General features: G+C 41.6%; 1 protein-coding gene across 4 annotated transcripts in view; it reads right to left on the bottom strand.

Moving 5' to 3' along the window:
- Window positions 1-10,475, bottom strand: part of als2b (alsin Rho guanine nucleotide exchange factor ALS2 b) — a 35,474-nt gene extending 24,999 nt beyond the window's left edge. For 3 of the 4 annotated variants that reach the window (XM_083988665.1, XM_083988666.1, XM_083988667.1), the window contains exons 1-5: window positions 10,215-10,475; window positions 8,737-8,882; window positions 6,459-6,868; window positions 4,907-5,518; window positions 2,736-3,051 (exon numbers count right to left, since the gene is read on the bottom strand). In XM_083988665.1, the coding sequence (XP_083844791.1) occupies window positions 2,736-3,051; window positions 4,907-5,518; window positions 6,459-6,868; window positions 8,737-8,882; window positions 10,215-10,234 (1,504 nt within the window). In that variant the 5' untranslated portion in view covers window positions 10,235-10,475. The remainder of the gene's footprint in view (window positions 1-2,735; window positions 3,052-4,906; window positions 5,519-6,458; window positions 6,869-8,736; window positions 8,883-10,214) is intronic. The other variant, XM_083988668.1, reaches the window with a different exon arrangement.
- Window positions 10,476-17,483: the final 7,008 nt, after the last annotated feature.

Genomic DNA, 17,483 nt, shown 5'->3' with positions numbered 1-17,483 from the left:
CTATTTCTTATGATCACATAATTAACAGCCTGTAAATTAAAGGGTTACTTACCGCAAACACTACACAGAGCAGTACAGATAACATGAGAAGGCGAGCTAGAGTAATAGCAACATAAACTCCAGGTGCAAAGTCCAGCTCAAATCAATGAGCGTTATCAAAATGAGCGGAAGGACGCCTGCACAGAGCCATTCACATCAGATCACATCAGCTCAGCAGACAAACAATGAGGAGAAGCCTGAAGGCAGCACACACACATACTGAGAGGAGGACAGAGACAAAAAAACTGGTTTACTGCTCCTCAACATTGAATTGATATATTCAAATGGAAAGAAACTGAACTTTTTTGCAAACACTGAAACGCCGACAGTGTTGCAGGTGATGTTATTGCATCATAATCTAATAGTAAGCCTTGTGTCTGTGTCTGTGTTTTTGTTGGAAATGTTATTTCAGTTAAATAACATGAACATGACTTGTTTTAAAGGGGACATAGTATGATGGAAATATCACTTTTTGAAGGCTCTTTAACATATATTTGGGTGTTTGTCTTGCCTTCCCGCCCCCAAAACGTGGCAACTGACAAAAAAAAATCTGTAACGTGCAGGTTTTACAAGCCCTAACCCTCAGTTGTGGAGAAGGGCTGGGGCGGGGCAAGCAGTGGTTCATTTGCATTTAAAGGGACAGGCACTGAAACCAGCTGTTCTGAACAGGGCTGTTTAGAGAGGATGAAAAGAGCTGCGATGTTTGATCATTGGGGGATTTAGACCAAAGCACGTCACAGACATGTCTTTAAGACACCTGGGAACTATTTTAATTTGTGGAAACCGGGCATGATATGTCTCCTTTAATAGTATTTTGCACCATATTGTTAAAATAGAATCGGCCAAGCTCCATTATTCTCAATCATAACAAGTGGAGTTATTTTTGGGTGGTGTTATTTTTGGATCATTGTTCTTTCTTTCCATCGCTGGGAGCTAAAGCAGTGAAGGACACGGCAGCTAATTTACTGTCAGAGGCATGCGTGGAAGGACCAACACAGACATCTTCACGGCCCTCTAGCGGGGGGGGGGGGGGGGGGGGACATCTGCTCCCCCGAAGGACACAGACTTCATATCCAGCTTTTATTATTAGCAACAGCAGCCATGTCAGGTCAGGTCTCCTCATCAAAAAACCTAAACTTTCAGCCACAAAGAGGTCAGATCAAAAGCAGATGATGAAATCCAGCGCAAAATGATCTGCGAGGAACGACAGAAGTGACGTTAGACGGAGGAAACCCCGTCTATTCTCTCATTTTCTATTCTAACACCTGCTTATTTCTATTTGGGGTCACGCAGGAGTTTAAAACCTATCCCACAATGCACCGAGCTCCCTTCTCTCCTCTTTCTTTATTAAAACCCAAAAAACTTTCATTCCGCTCGGTTTAAATCTGCTAAATCCGTCTCACGCCCTGCCACGTTTTCTTCACCGCAGCGCTGCCTGTCAGGGAGGGAGAGTTCAAAGACGGTTGGAAAATTAAGCGCCGCCCGCTCCTCTGTCACCTCTGACTGAATTAACAGCTTAACGACGTTAGTTCAATCCACATTCCTCTGTGTTTTTATTTCAATCACACAAAGGCGACCATTCAGATCTTTAATCTTGATCTTTTAAGAAATTTAATAAACTTTCATTGTTTTTTTCCCCCTAATTGTTTTTTTTGGTGACATTTTTAGAGACATGACACACACAGACTTAAGGCCTTTGCACACTGAGTCCGTTTTTGACGATTTTGCTACCTACTGCTGTAACATGTTATGTCAAAATGTCATAAGTAAAAGAAAATGTTATGTCAAAATGTAAAAAAGCAAAAAGAAAAGAAAAGATTATGATAAAGATTTTTATTCTGTGGGTAATGGGGGCGGGACTAGATAAGCTTTTGCTTCTCCCGCTTTCCCTTTCGGCCATGTGTATTGTATTACTTGAACTAAGATGAAGTGTGATGTAGGGATGTCACAATTACTTGTTTTCACAGTTAATTGCGGTATTAAACGCCACAATTAATTAATCGTAAAGATTCTTAAATACCGTCACTTTCCAAAAAAAGATTATTTTGTTAACACAGAGGCAGATGTGCACAAAAGTGAAGGTAAATGTAAGAAATACCGAACAATTTACCTAACGTAACATGGTGGAAATTTAAATGTTAGCGTCTCATTTGTGATAAAAAAAAAAAAATTAAAATAAACTTAAACATTTGGTATAGATGACAATTAATGATTTGAATATTTAAAACACTTCCCCTGGAGGATTAATAACTGGTCACATATGAATAGTAGATACTTAAAATATTTAGTGTAAACATTTGTAATGTAATTATATTTTGACTGTGTTTGATTTTACACATTCATATGTTGTGAAATTATTTAATGCATAATAATCGTGATAATCGTAATACCGTGATTATTTCTCTGACAATAATCGTACCAAGAAAATCTATAATCGTGACATCCCTAGTGTGATGATGATGATTTAAATTGACATGCCCGAAATAAACAAATTGATTGATTGACTGATTGATTGATAGATAAAAGACCTTTAGCATGCACACACAGCATGCATGCGCTCACGAGCTGGATGATGAAGCCTGCAGCAGCACACACAGCGACACCGACAGCGAACAGCGAGCTGCACGTGCTGCAAGGTGTACAGTACTTACGCAGCAGCGAATAGGAGGAGGATAAGAGGTGAACAGCGTATCTACCCTGAGAGAGGAGTCCCGGGAGCGAGAGGCGGCGCCGCAGCCCCTCCGCCTCCTCCTCGCGGATGTCCCCCGTGCTGCAGCTCTTCTTGCCCTGCATCGAGTCCTCCAGGCGGACGCGCTCGGCCGTGCCGTCGCCCGCGGCAACGGCGGGGGGGACGGCGAGCCCCGACGACCTCGCCGAGGAGGAGGGGAGGTAGAAGTTCATCATCTTCTTCAGGGACAGGGCCTCGTAGGTGGAGGCCACGCGCTCGCCCACCGCCGAGGCGCACGACGCCACCAGGTTGTTGAGGGTGGAGCTGGAGGGGGAGGCTGAGGGCTGGGGGACGGACAGGGGGGAGGGGTCAAAGGTCAAAGGTCAAAGGTCAAAGTCACAGAGACAGAGGAGACTACGATATTGCAGATTCTCTCGATTTTTAGTCTTTAGCATTTTTAACATTTATCTGCACACAAATACTGTAGGAGCCTAGAAATGAACATACTCCATTATAAAGTGAACTTAAAACCTTTTCAAAACCTGGACTCTCTGTATGTAAAAAAGGCGAACAAATGCACATTGCACAATAAAAAACAAGCAACAAGATCGATTGTTACGGTGCTAGGCTCGCCTCTGCTCTACCTAATCAAGCTTAGTTAACCGAGTGCGGGTTACATCTGTTTCAAGAAACTCTACTGGCTCAAACTCTGTCATCTTTTCAGCTACATAACAGGGGACGGGGTCAAAGGTCAAAGGTCAAAAGTGATGTTTTCAGATAGATAGATAGATAGATAGATAGATAGATAGATAGATAGATAGATAGATAGATAGATAGATAGATAGATAGATAGATAGATAGATAGATACTGAAGAAAATCCATCTGTCAGCTCCACACATTCACATTCTGAAATAATTAAAAGAAGTGAAATGCAAGATACATATATAGCAGCAATACAAAAACACTTAAAATATAAAAGATATAAGAGTTTTTTTCAGTGAATACAACCAGTAAATGTATACAAACTATTACACTATCCTCAAAATAACTGTTGCAAATTTAAATTCCTATCAATCAGCTAATTCATTAATCAAATAATCTTTTTCATTCTATTATACATAAGATATTAATAAATCATCCATTGGCTGAAGGTTTTTGGACATTAATTATTCAGTTTGACAGTTTAAGGAGCCGATGCTGATGTTAATCACTGAATTCTTAACAGGTGTCTCAATAAATTAGAATACAATGGAAAAGTTTATTTAGTATGTCACTAATTCAATTCAAAAGTTAAACTAACACATTATATAGATCCATCATTCTAATGATTATGGCTACATTTAATAAAGACCTAAAATTCTGTATCTCAAAACATTTTAATATAACAAAAGACCAATTTAAAAAAAATAATTTTAATATGGAAATGTTGCCTTCTGATTCTGAAAAGTATGTCCATCTATATGCACTCAATACTTGGTTGGAGCTATTTGACTTGAACTACTGGACATTATTTACTGAGATTCACCTGTAACAGATCAGTGTTTTGTAGCTGTGTTTATTTATTCATGATATCTATTCACTGTATTTGTATTATTGCACTTATTGTAACGGTATTCAGTATCTTTTATCCTTCTTTAGCCTGACCAGGGGCAAAGACTGCAAATTAGCTGAAGCTATACGTCTTGTATGCATCACATTTTTCATTCTTTGTGGCAATGTTGAATATTTGTGTCATTTCCAGTCAAAATGTCTCATTTCTAGTCAAAACAAATCTCATTCTACTTAAAATAAGACTCATCACATAAAAAGCAGCTTGTTTTTAGACACTTTTTACTTCTTTCAAGCAGATTTTCACTTGAAATAAGTAGAAAAATTTGACAGTGGATCAAGTTTTTCTTTCTTATTACAAGCACAAACAACTTGCTTTCACTGGCAGATTTTTCTACTTATTTCAAGTGAAAATTTGTTTGAAACAAGTGAAAATGATCTAAAAACAAGTTAACTTTTAGGCGATGAGTCTTATTTTAAGTGGAAAGAGATTAGTTTTGACTAGAAATGAGACATTTTGACAAGAAATAAGACAAATATTCTTGGAAAGATGTTGAGTTTTTGCAGTGTGTTAAATAAACATTAAAATAAATAAATAAATAAATAAAATATGTGTGTATGTGTTGTATTTCTTAGAGCGGGACACTCACCAGCAGACTGTGCAGTCCTCCTCCTCCTCCTCCTCCTCCGGCCGTCTTCTCCTCCTCCAGCTGCGTGTTGTCTGTCAGTTTCTTCAGGTAGTCTTTCACCGCCTGCTCGTCCGGGTACAGCGAGCTCTTGACCAGCGCCGCGGTCCTGTGCTGAGCCGAGTCCGAGTCCGAGGCCGAGGCCGGCAGCACTCCGTTAGGCTGCTGCTGCCTCTGCCCCGAGCCCTGGGAGAGGGAGGGGTCAGAGGAGGAGGAGGGGGGCTCGGGGCTTTTGGGAGCAGCGGGGGATTCAGAGTTCGAGGCGTAGGAGTAGGAGGGGAGGAGCGGCTCGGACGGGGACGTCTTGAGTCCTCGTTGCTGCTGGGGGGCCGGCGGCGCCTCCTCCAGCCTCCCCTCGTCCCCCGTCAGCTCCACGCCCAGCGGGCAGTAGTGGCTGTCGGAGATGATGACGTGGTCCTCCTTGTCCGTCATGGTGTACAGCAGCTGGTTGCACTGGCGGCATTTGTCCACGGGGGGCCGGTGCAGGTCCTGGGGGCCCAGGCAGCGGACCAGAGCCAGGCTGTGTGTGGCCCCGCAGGAAACCTGGAGCACGAACCGCCCCGCCAAGTGCTCCACCTTCAAAGTCAAAGATATCTTTATTTTATGTGGGTCAAACTTTGGAGTTACATTTTCAAGCAGCATACACTAAAACAGGGGTTCTCAACTAGTCTCACTCTGGGCTCCACATTTTCCCATGGTCATTAAGTTGCGACCCACTTTTATAGAATTCAAACCAAGATGATTTTTTTAAGCCTTTAAAAACTCATTTTGCTCTTTATTGAGCAAAGTGCATGTACGGAAGTGAATAAAAAAATATCAAACTGCACAAAATGGAGACCAACAAAACGATATATTTGACTTCTAATGCATCTCTGCATTCAGAGCATATTCACAAAAGTGAATAAATATCAAATTGCACAAAATAAAGACTCACAAAACAAAACAAGATTCACTGAATTCAGGCCACATTAATAATAAACTGATATCTTTGCATTCAGAGCAAATAATAAGAAACTGAGGAGGAGCATTACAACTGCATGTGTTCACGTGACGCATGCCTTTAATATAAGTTATTTTTCAAAATAAAAGACACGTCCAACATCAGATGTGTATTAAATATTATTTACTTTTTTGACCAGCTGTCCGCGACCCATCCAGAACGGGTCTTTTGGGTCCCGACCCACCAGTTGAGAACCACTGCACTAAAAGAATGCTGTCTCTTGCAAGTAATATCTCATCTGACCCCTCTCACTTGTTATTCAACAAATCAATATCAGCTTCTGCCATCAAACAGAAGGTTTAGAGTTCCACAAGCTCGACTGAACAGGCTGAGGAACTCTTTTGTCCCTCAGAAAAATGTTTTAAAAAAATTTAAAAAATAAAATAACAAAAATCGATTTAAAAATCGTCAAAAAAGATATTGCGATATTTATGTGAATCGATTTTTTCTCCCACCCCTAGTTTGTATAAAGAACAAATCAAAGTGGTGATGAAACGCAGCCCTGTGGTGAGTCACCTTCTGCGGTTTCCACACGGGGAAGACGGTGGCGTTGAGTCCCAGCTGACAGCCGCTGCCCCAGGCCCAAACCTCGCGCTGCGCCGACAGCGCCAGCGTGTGCTTCTCGCCGCACGACACCTCCAGGACGGGCACCGACTGCACCGCCTGCGGCCCGGCGTCGGCGTCCAGCACGGCCACCGGCGTGGGGTTGGGCACGGTGCTGAGGCCCGACAGGCCGCACTGCCCCGCGCCGTTGTCCCCCCACATGTGGATGCCCCCGTCCTCCGTCACCGCGCCGCTGTGGAAGCTCCCGGCCGCCACGGCGAGCACGCGCTGCCCGCTCAGAGCGCTCTCCAGCGTGGGCTTGGCCGGCTCGGGGACCTGACTCTGTTTCCATGGCAGCTCCCCGAAGCTGTACACCTGTCCCCCTGAAAAAGACACATTTGCACTGTTAGTCCTCTTACAAATCAATATTTGATGCTGCAAACTCATATTTTATGCTCTATTTTAAAATTTTATTTTCTCTTTTTCTGTACTTTCTTTCATTTCTTTTTTCTTGCTTTTAACTGTATGATTAAAGGTCCAGTGTGTAATAATTGGCAAGGTTTATTTGGCAAAATCTGAATATTCTACCCATTATTACAGCTCCATTGAATGCTGCTCTCTGATTGGTCCAGGGACGCTGCTCTTTCATACATCCTGTCGGTTTATTTCTCCATAACAACCTCCAAACTATACATTATCCCTATTTGTAAGTGTAAGTGTATAATAGCTATAAAATAAAATCAATTTTATAACTATTATACACTTACAAATATATTAAATAAGGGATAATGTATAAACACGAAACTCAAATCAAGAGTTTTGCGTTTGCGGGAGGGGTGAGTGCGAACGAGCGAGTCTAGAATCTGAACGTTAGATGTCACGGTTTTACCCCGATTTTACACACTGGACCTTTAATGTTTCCAAGGGTTTTATTTAAATTTTAAAATTTTTTATGCTTTTTCCATTTCCAATTCTTACTGTTATATGTTTTGTTTTTACGTAAAGCACATTGAGTTGCCCCCCCCTGGTATGAAATGTGCTATAAATAAAGCTGCCCTTGCTTTACCAGTGTCTAATTCATTGGTTTAACAGTTTTTTGTTAAAAAGATCAAAAATAGATATGAAACTCATGCACATTATGGTACCAAAGGAACCAACTATGGTGCATGGCTTCACCCTGTCCCAATCTGAATTTCTTAAAATAAAAAAAAACTGTTTTGTACAGAGCAATAAGTTCATGGAATCATCTTCCAGGGGACATTTATACTACCAGATCTTTTAAGAGAAAACTACAGAAATATTTCCTGGGATTGGTCAGATGATTTTTATTTGAATAACACTCCTTTATATTATTCTTCTTACCGTTGTTGTTATTTGTATTCTTTGTATTTTAATTATGTAATGATTACTAGAACTCAGGAAACCCCAGGAAGCCTGGCTGGTCATGACTAGGGCTGAGTGTCGCTACTGTTTCACTGAATTGAATTGATTTGATTCTGATTCACATGGTCCCGATTTGATTCAATATTGATTCATTTGGAGATATTTCAGTTTTAATACCAATTTGCTTGGTTATGGAAGAGATTTTCACAAAACTAATGTTGCAAAATGTACAAAGATGTTGACTGACCCTTCCTTGGAAGAGGAAATAAAAAGCTTGTCGGCCGACGAAGTCTCTATTTCATTATTCACCAACAGCAAACGGCTAAAATTTTCCACGACAATGCACATTTATTTAAAATGATCCACTCCAGAATAGGGTTGTCACAATTACTTGCTTTCACAATTAATCGCGGTATTAAACGACACAATTAATTTATCGCAAAGGTTCCTAAAATACCGTCACTTTCCAAGAAAGATTATGTCGGTACCATCTCGACAGATGTCCGCCAAAGTCAAGGTGAATGCACAGATAGGTACTGGTCCAGTTACCTAACAGTAACAGTAACATTGAATTGGTACGAATTTAAAAGTTTGCATGTCATTTACGATTAAAATAAACCTTAACATTTGGTATAGATGACAATTAATTCCCCTGAGGAATATAATTGGTCCTTTATTAATAGATACTTAATAAATAATTAGCATTGTAATTAGTTAGACTATATTTGATTTTACACATACATAGTGTTGTGAAATTAATTAATGCATAAATATTGTGATAATTGTAATACCGTGATTATTTCTCTGACAATAATCGTACCAAGAAAATCTATAAACAGTGCAACAGATGTCTGCAGCTTTACTGTACCTTCCACCAGCAGAACTCCGTGCCGTGCGCCCAGCGCGACCTGCAGCACCGGCCGGGGCAGCAGCAGCTTCTCCGGGGTGACGCTGCAGGAGTAGCCCCTCCAGGTGTGGAGCAGACCCCGCTCTCCTCCGTCCTCATCCCCAGAGCTGAGGGATTATTAATCAGTGGGAAACGTTAATGAGTACAGAAGAGCTGGAGTAGTGACTCAGACAGAGCAACAGGGCTGCAGGGCAAAGAGGAATCATATTTCAGGATGTGGATGTGCAGAACTAATGAGATCCATATATATATAATGTAAAGAGATTCTATATTTAAAGGTACGGTATATACAAGAGCTGCCAATTCACATTACATGAATGCTTTCAAGGGGAACATAATGTTCTTCATCCAACATGATGAGCAATGCAACTACACATCATTATTATTACATGAATATTATAGATTAAAGCCGCAGTGTGTAACTTATTTGGCTTTTTATGAGCAAAAATCAAATATGTCTTTCATAAATACATATTTCACTGAAGTGGAATCACACCCTCATACAAATGAAAGCTTTTCTCGTACATTCGTTTTCCAGGTAGCGCCTGTTAAAACTGTGTAGTGTGAGGAAGGACGGAGGCACTGATGTTGCATTCAGGTGCATTCAGGTGCAGTCAGGCAGACAGCCGCCAACAGGGTGGTGGGTCAGGTAAACAATAGACATCACCATGACAACATATTGTCACGCCTGTATTGTTTTGCCTGGTGCTGGCGACCATTTGTTTACATAGACGCTTGTTTATCCTGTTACATTTTTTTGTTTTATTTAGCCTTTATTTAACCAGGTAAAAAGACCCTTTGAGATCGAGATCTCATTTTCAAGGGTGACCTGGCCAAAAGGGCAGCAGCACACGTCGTCAACATTATAAAATACAAAATACATTACAATATTACATTATAATAAATAGGGCCATAATAAATGCAGCGTCTGTTGTCTGTCTGATGTCTGCCCGATTTCACGTGAATGCAACATCAAGAATACGTTCCGATATGCAACCGCACAGCTAGATGGGGGGAATTCCTACATATTATACCTTTAATGACAATCTTTGCGTTAAAAAAATGACTGAAACGATTCAAAACAGTTACAGATTGATGTCTGTCTGTCTGAATACAGAAGTGAAAACACACACAAATCTGAGATGATTGGAGACTGAGAGGCTGCCAAACTGTCTGCAGGTCTTCAGATTTTGGCTTCAAGCTGCTGTTTCACCCCCCTCCTTCTCTCTATCTATCTCTCTCTCAGTCTGGAGCAGCTTTTCATCCGAACAACAGATGTTTTGTAGGAGAAAGAAAGCAGAAGTGAGCAGCCAAGCAGCCCATCCGTAGGCGATGTCACATGGGGATCACATCCAGCCACGGTGCCAGGGTGGTGATGGTGGGGGAGCTAGTACAGCAAATAATCCTCTTTATAAGCAGCACTTTTGGAAGAGACCTACCTCTTTCTCTGGGTTTCCATGAGCAGGGGGTGTTTTTACTCCATTTGCACGTCAGATTCACTCCTCTTGGTGCTGAATAACAGACCACAGACCTGCTACAACCCAAACAAAAACACAGCTGAGAGCTCGAGAATAGTGAGTCCTACTACTGCCTCACATGGCGCTGTCAATGCAAATAAAGCATGTTTGTAGAAGTTATACAGAGGGGAAAACCCAGGAGGAACCCATTGTTAAACTGCACAGAAAATGAAAGCAGGTGAAATGTCAAGATTTGGAGGCGGTTGTGGTTTCATTTCTGTGTGTCAAAACGATTGACTCTTCGTTTAAACTCCTTCTGTACCGCTGACATCTGACAAACACTCCTAAAAATCAGCATTTATATTATGGCGTGTAGGTTAAGTTAGCCGCTGTTGGTCAGGTGGCAGATATTACCGTTAATCCTAGCGAGCTAACATCAGCTAATCAACGCGGCTAACTCCAGCTAGCTCCAAACCAAACCACAGGTGTCACTTTTCTTTCATTTCTCGGATATAAATGCCCCGTTTTTCTGTTTTTTCTTACCGGTTGGTTCCGGTTCTGGTCACCGCTGACACACACACACAGAGACAGACACACACACACGCGTATAGAGACTGGTTTGGTTTGGCAGCTCAGCGCCGCTGCTTGTTGTTGCTCATCTCCTGATGTTGACACGGAGAGGCGCTGCTAGCGACAAAGATCGTCGACGGACGGGGACAGGACGGACGGGAGGTCTCACTCCACCGCGACTCTGGTGGGTGACTGACAGCAGCGACGGAATCCGAGAAGACTCAGAAAAGACAAAGCGCGGAGCCGTAAATCGGATGATAAACACTATTACGCAACTTTTAATTGCGCTTAAGCTCATTTCCTCAATATGGGAAGCTATATATTGCCATTTGGTAGTTCACAAAATGCATTAATCTATTGACATAAACTTAACCGATTCATATACATTCGAAATTAAATTGATCTAATTGCTATTTTTTATGGTTGCCTATTTTGTTGATAGCAAACAGGCCTGCAGCAGGTATTTGCAGCTTTATCCATCTCTTACCACTCTTTTATAACTTGCACATCAAGACAATATAAAAATTACAATCATAGACATCACCAGCAACAATTAAGTTCACTGATAACCTGATTGATCAGGGCTCCATTCTGCCCCTCAATTTGAGACAAGTAGCTACAGTGCAAGTACATTTGTCATCCACTTATTTATTTATTTATTTATTAACACACTGCTGAAACATGGAATCAGTCATCAGAGGTGGTATGAGCATCATGAATGAAAAGGAAATGTGAATATTTGATTTACAGTGTGTGGCCCTATACATTTTCTGCTTGCAGTAAAATGTTAAGTTAGGGGCCACTATGCTCCTAGTAAAAAAGAAAAGAAAAAAGTATTGTATTGTATTGTAGGCTATTTCTGAATAAAAAACAGTGGACAAGCTGTCCTCTACTCTGAGGACTGAGGTCCTCTCCATTTATTTTATAGACAAAATGATTGAAAACAATATTGGCAGTTGAATTGTGAGCTACAGACTAGAGGTTTTTAGTTTTTAGATGATTTATTTCAAAACTGAAAACTGTAACTTCAGACAAAAACTTTCAAAATAAGAGCTTTTGTCTTTAATTTCAAAATAAGAGCACTGATATGTTGATGAAGTCACATGATGCAGCCATCACCGGGTTCCAATGATGTCATCACATTCTGACATCACATGATTCATTCTTTTTTTTTAACTGAACTGTTTCCTTTGAAGATTATGACATCACACATCATTCCTTTGAAGTTCCTGTGTGACATCATCAGTTCCCATGATCTCTAGTGAAGTCGTCGACACTCTGACCACAGACAGACACATCTCAGTGATACTGACAGCGACCGAGACTTAGTCTGACATTTCTGTTAAGTTTCAACTGATCTATTGCGATTAATTAATTACAACAAATTACAAGTAATTAATAATTACACGTAATTTATTGAAGTAATTAATTAATATCCTTGAATTTCTGCTTATCTCAAACTGTGCCAGACATTCTGTGTTGAGTAAAGATGGCAGATCCCAGACCAGCTCTGCTTGGTGACGACCAGCAGCAGGAGAACATCTATCAAATGCTGCGTGACCTCCAAACAGCCCGGCTCGACTCCAAAACCCAGAACGAAGCTGCTCTGAAGCAGCTGTTCGGACGGGGATTCGACTCGGCCAACAAAGCCAGAGAGGCTTGGTGTTACCACGGCAACCAGAGAGATATAACGGAGCAAGTCATCGATACAAAGATGCATGATGAGCTCCACCGCTGCTGCATGGCAGATCTGGATGCCTGCCGCTTGGAGAACAACTGGCTCAATCAGCAGCTGAGTGAGAAGGAGAAACAGATGAAGGTCCTGGAGGATTCCTTCACCCAGTCACTGGCTCAGTTAAACGCCACATGGCAGCACCAGAAGAGTGCATGGGAGGAGAAGGCAGCCTCTGACCTCCAAGCTCTAGAGAAGAGCTGTGAGCACAAGGTCGATCTCCTCATCAGAGAGAAAGATGAGGAGATCAACATGACAAAAACAACCAAGATGGCCCTGGAAGAAAAGATGGTAGAGTTCACGCTCCAACTCCAGGAAGTCAACACCGAGCTGCAGCAGCGTGAAGCTGACTGCAGGAACAAAGACCAGGCTCTCCTCCAGATGACAGCTGACTGCAGGGCCACAGACCAGGCTCTCCTCCAGATGACAGCCCAGAAGGACGAGGCAGCAGCGGACCTGGAAGCTCTGCAGACCAGTTTTGATGAGAAGGTGCAGCTCATCATGAAAGAGAAGGAGGAGAAGATCGCCAGTGCTGGTGCGAAAATCGTGACACTGATCAAAAAGAACGTGGAGAGCACGGTCCGACTCAACGACACGACCACCAAGCTGCAGCGATACGAGGCAGAAGTCACCGAGCTGCACCGGGCGACTGCTGAGAAGGAAGAGAAGGCTGCTGCTGAGCTCCACGCTCTCCACATGAGCTGTGAGAAGAAGATGGAGCTCATCACCACAGAGAGAGACCTGAAGATCAGCCGAGCTAAACTCAAAGTCATGACCCTGATCAGGAAGAACATGGAGGGCCAGATCACACTCAGAGACCTGAACACCGAGCTGCAGAGATGTGAGGCCGACTGGGAGGCAAAAGTCACCGCCCTGCAGGAAAGACTTGCACTGGAGAAAGAAGAGAAAGAAGAGCTGAAGAAGAAGAAGATCAACATGGAGGAGAGCTGGCTCAACAAAGAGAGACACTGGTTGTTAGAGAGCAGAAGGATGGAGGAGGAGCAGCAGCGGCTTCACCAACTGGCCTCCACAACGGATAGAGAGAAAGCAAAGAGACAGAAGGAGGAGGAGAAGAGGCTCAGAAAGGAGCAGAAAGAGCAGGGGAAGAAAGAAAAGGAAGAGAGGGAAGAGAGGAAGAAAAACGAGAAGAGGGAGAGAAGAGGAAGAGGGGAGCGGGAAAGGAGAGAGAAAGAAGAGAGAGAGAGAAATGAGAAGAGGGAAAAGAGAGAAAGAAAAGAACAAGAGAGGGAAGAACGGGAAGAAAGAGAAGAGAAGGAGAGGAGGGAGAAGGCTGAAAGAAAAGAAAACAAGAGGAGAGAAAAAGAGGAGAGGAAGAGAATGAGGGCGAGTGGAGGAGTAGAAGAATAAGAAACTCCTCCCCTCAACCCCCCCTCCCCCTCCCACTTTCTAACCCCCCTCCTCCCCCCTTTACCCTCCATCATATTACCCCCCAAGACCCCTTTACCATTACCCCCCAATATAATGTACATATGTAATTATATTATTTTTTTACTTTTATATTTTTTATAAGAAATATTTTTTTTTTCATAAAACTATATTTTTTTACTATATAATTTTTTATAACAAATATATATATATTTTTAACTATTTTTTTACCTCTCCGGGAACCATCACCTTATCGTGGTGGAGAGGTTTGCGTGTCCCTGTGAACCTGAGGCCGATGTTGTCTGGAGGTGAGGGGCCAGACTAAGAATGGTTCAAGAAGACCAAGAATATTTGTCTTATTTTTAGTCAAAATGTCATTTCTAGTCAAAACAAATCTCATTCTACTTAAAATAAGACTCATCACATTAAAAAGCAGCTTGTTTTTAGACACTTTTTACTTCTTTCAAGCAGATTTTCACTTAAAATAATCTGATAGTGGAGTAAGTTTTTCTTCCTTATTACAAGCATAATTAGTTTGAAACAAGTGAAAATGATCTAAAAACAAGTTAATTTTTAGGCGATGAGTCTTATTTTAAGTGGAAAGAGATTAGTTTTGACCAGAAATTAGACATTTTGACAAGAAATAAGACAAATATTTTGGAAAGATTTTGAGTTTTTGCAGTGTGATCCTGATCATTGAAAAGTGATGAAATAAAATGTGGAAAAGCATCGATAGACCAGACCTGTGTGTACATTTTAAAGTTTAAATGGACTCTCTAGGTGAAACTTTGCTGGAGCAATACTGTATCTGCCTCGTTTACGTTTGCCTCTGAGCCTGAGGCCACAACCACAGCTGAGACCAATTGATTAATCAGGGACACACAACACAAACTACTACATAGAAATGCTGCTTTGCATTAACACAGTGAACAAGCTCCTGTAACCTTTGACTGAGGCCATAGTCTCCAGAGAAGGATCTGTATCAGTCGTCTTTTTTGGCTGAATTCAACCTAAAGGTCAAAGGTCAAAGTAAACATTGACACGCTGCACATTTCTTTCCATAAGAAGCCAGTGGAACTACAAGAAACAGAACTAGACTGAATTTTTCAGGGAGATCAGGGAGACATTGGATACACATAACACATCTGATCACATGATGCACATGTTAGCCTACATGTTATCCCTTATTCCTCAAAGAAAAATCAAAGTCAATATCCACAAGATGGCACAGTGAGAATGAAATGAACATTATGTGCAATGACAGGACAATAGAAAGAGGGGAAAAAAGAATAAATCAAATACATTATGCAATAATCGGTGATACAGAGAGACAAAAGGCCTATCTCACTGCTCATGGATCATGCCAAGTCAAGCTCCAATACAGGGAAATGAGTCTGTTTTAAATGTGTTATTGTTTCTGTTTATATTTATATGCACTTCCCTGATGAACTATGAGCAGAATGTGAGAGCAGTCAGAAGTCTGTTCACTTGTTCAGGAGCATCGACCAAGTTGTACTCTCAGCCTTTTCCTCATACCCACTTCTGGAATTAGTTTTTCTGCTTTGCCAGCTTGGCTTGTTCTGTATTTGTGACGTAGGCTACAGAAGGTGAACATGGAGTTTGGATCACCTCATTTTAAGATGTTGAATAATCCCAGTATAAAATCTGGTCTTGCACAGTTGTTACATGTTGTGAAAAAAATGAATTTAGTCAGAAGAAGGTATTTTCCAAAAAGAATAAAGGTCTAGTTTTCACTGATAGCTGGATAACTTCCACCCTGAACACCTTGTACCACTGTGCCATGAGCCACGTGTTGCTATGGAGCTGCTGCAACGCCCATACAAGCACAGTTGGACTTTGAAAGTTGGTGTTTGGAAAAGAATGCAATGAGATGAGATTAATACCATAACCACCACATTTTGAAAGGTTCATTATTTCAAAGATGCATCTAGGTCCGTCCTTTTGTTAGTTTCTCTTCCAAAAATGCAGAATATGAATAATCGTCAGTGTCTTAATCCTGCTTCAAGCTTGACGAACCCATTCCAGATTCTGACTAAGGCCTTGGACGCCGTCGAGTCGTACATCAAACCTCACATTTCACTTCCTCCAGCTCTTCCAGTTCACTTTTCTCCTTGACTGGTGTCGTTTCCACTCACTGAGCACTTTAATCCGCTGATTCAAGCAGTTTGTCTCCGACTTCAGTGATATATATATATATATATATTCACACTGCAGACACAGATACTTCATTCAGAGTGGAGAAGGGGAGTTGTGGTCAGGGGGCCTACAGTATATGGCATAACGCCTGACTGAACCTGAGGGGCTATTGACCTTGGTGGAGGATGTGTACGAGGGTTTGGCCTCAGCAGTCAGTTCAGATCTTCGCTGCAAGAAAGTCATTTGGTGTTATGCAGCATTTTAAATTCACAAAAATGAGCTTAAACTTTCAGGTAGTGTCACAGATGGCTCAAGTTTTCTTCGATTCATTTTCCAAACAGTAATGTTAATATTGGAAACAGTGGCGTGCACGACTTTTTGAAGGGCAGAGGCGAAAAGTTAAAAAAGGGCACATACAGCGCACCATCGCCACAGAAGAGGAGACTTTAGCACGCGTTTTGGCTCCCAAGAAGGCACTGCAGCATGCAGACTAAAAACAGTTGGGTTAAAAATTAACCCAATTTTAACCCAACTGCTGGTTCAAATAAGGACAAACCCCTTTTTGGGTTATTTTAACCCAATGGGTTGGGTTAATCTTTTTGACCCAACTTTTGGGTTGAATATTCAACCCAAGAGTTGGGTTATGCTAACTACAACGTTGGGTTATTTTTAACCCAACTATTGGGTCGTGTATAAAGCACTTGCTCAACCTAATAGTTGGGTTAAAAATAACCCAATGTTGTAGTGCGCGGACAGCATTTTTCAAATGATCCAGCCAGTTAAGTCACAGAATTACCCAACCCAACCCAACAAATGGGTTACTCACTGAAAAATAACCCAATTACTTGCACAACCCAGGAATTGGGTTAAATTCATAGCCCTATAACCCTGAAAATGGGTTACACTCTGGAAAAACAACCCAAAAAAATTTAACTCAACACCAATAACTCAGAAATTGGGTTACAGAGATAACCCAACATTTTTTAGTGTGTGTTTTTCAACAATTGGGCCAGGAGCTGGGGCGACCACCCCCCCTGCCCCCCCTGTGCACACCACTGATTGGAAATGAGAATGAGCATGTCTCAATGAGATGTGGTAAAATTAAAATGTTCTGACTAATTTAAACAGAGGGATAAAATTGATTTTAAAATGATGATAATAATAATAGACCTAATGATAACTTAAAAAAAAACAATAGGGACCATTATTGTTATAATTATTGGAGCAGATGCAGAAACACATGTTGTGTGACTCTGATGGTGTAGTCCGGGTTTGAGTGAGGGGCTGTTTGAAGAGGAGGAAGGAGGAGGAGGGGGGTTTACAGTGACAAAGGCTGGAAACTTGTCACACAGCCTGAGCTTCATCCTCACGGACCTGCACTCCTTTTTTTTATTCCTTCGTTTCCC

Source organism: Trachurus trachurus (genome assembly GCF_905171665.1).
Source record: "Trachurus trachurus genome assembly, chromosome: 2".
Lineage (NCBI taxonomy): Eukaryota > Metazoa > Chordata > Actinopteri > Carangiformes > Carangidae > Trachurus > Trachurus trachurus.
The sequence above is the reverse complement of the archived record's forward strand: the minus strand, read 5'-3'. Positions and strand labels throughout refer to the sequence as shown.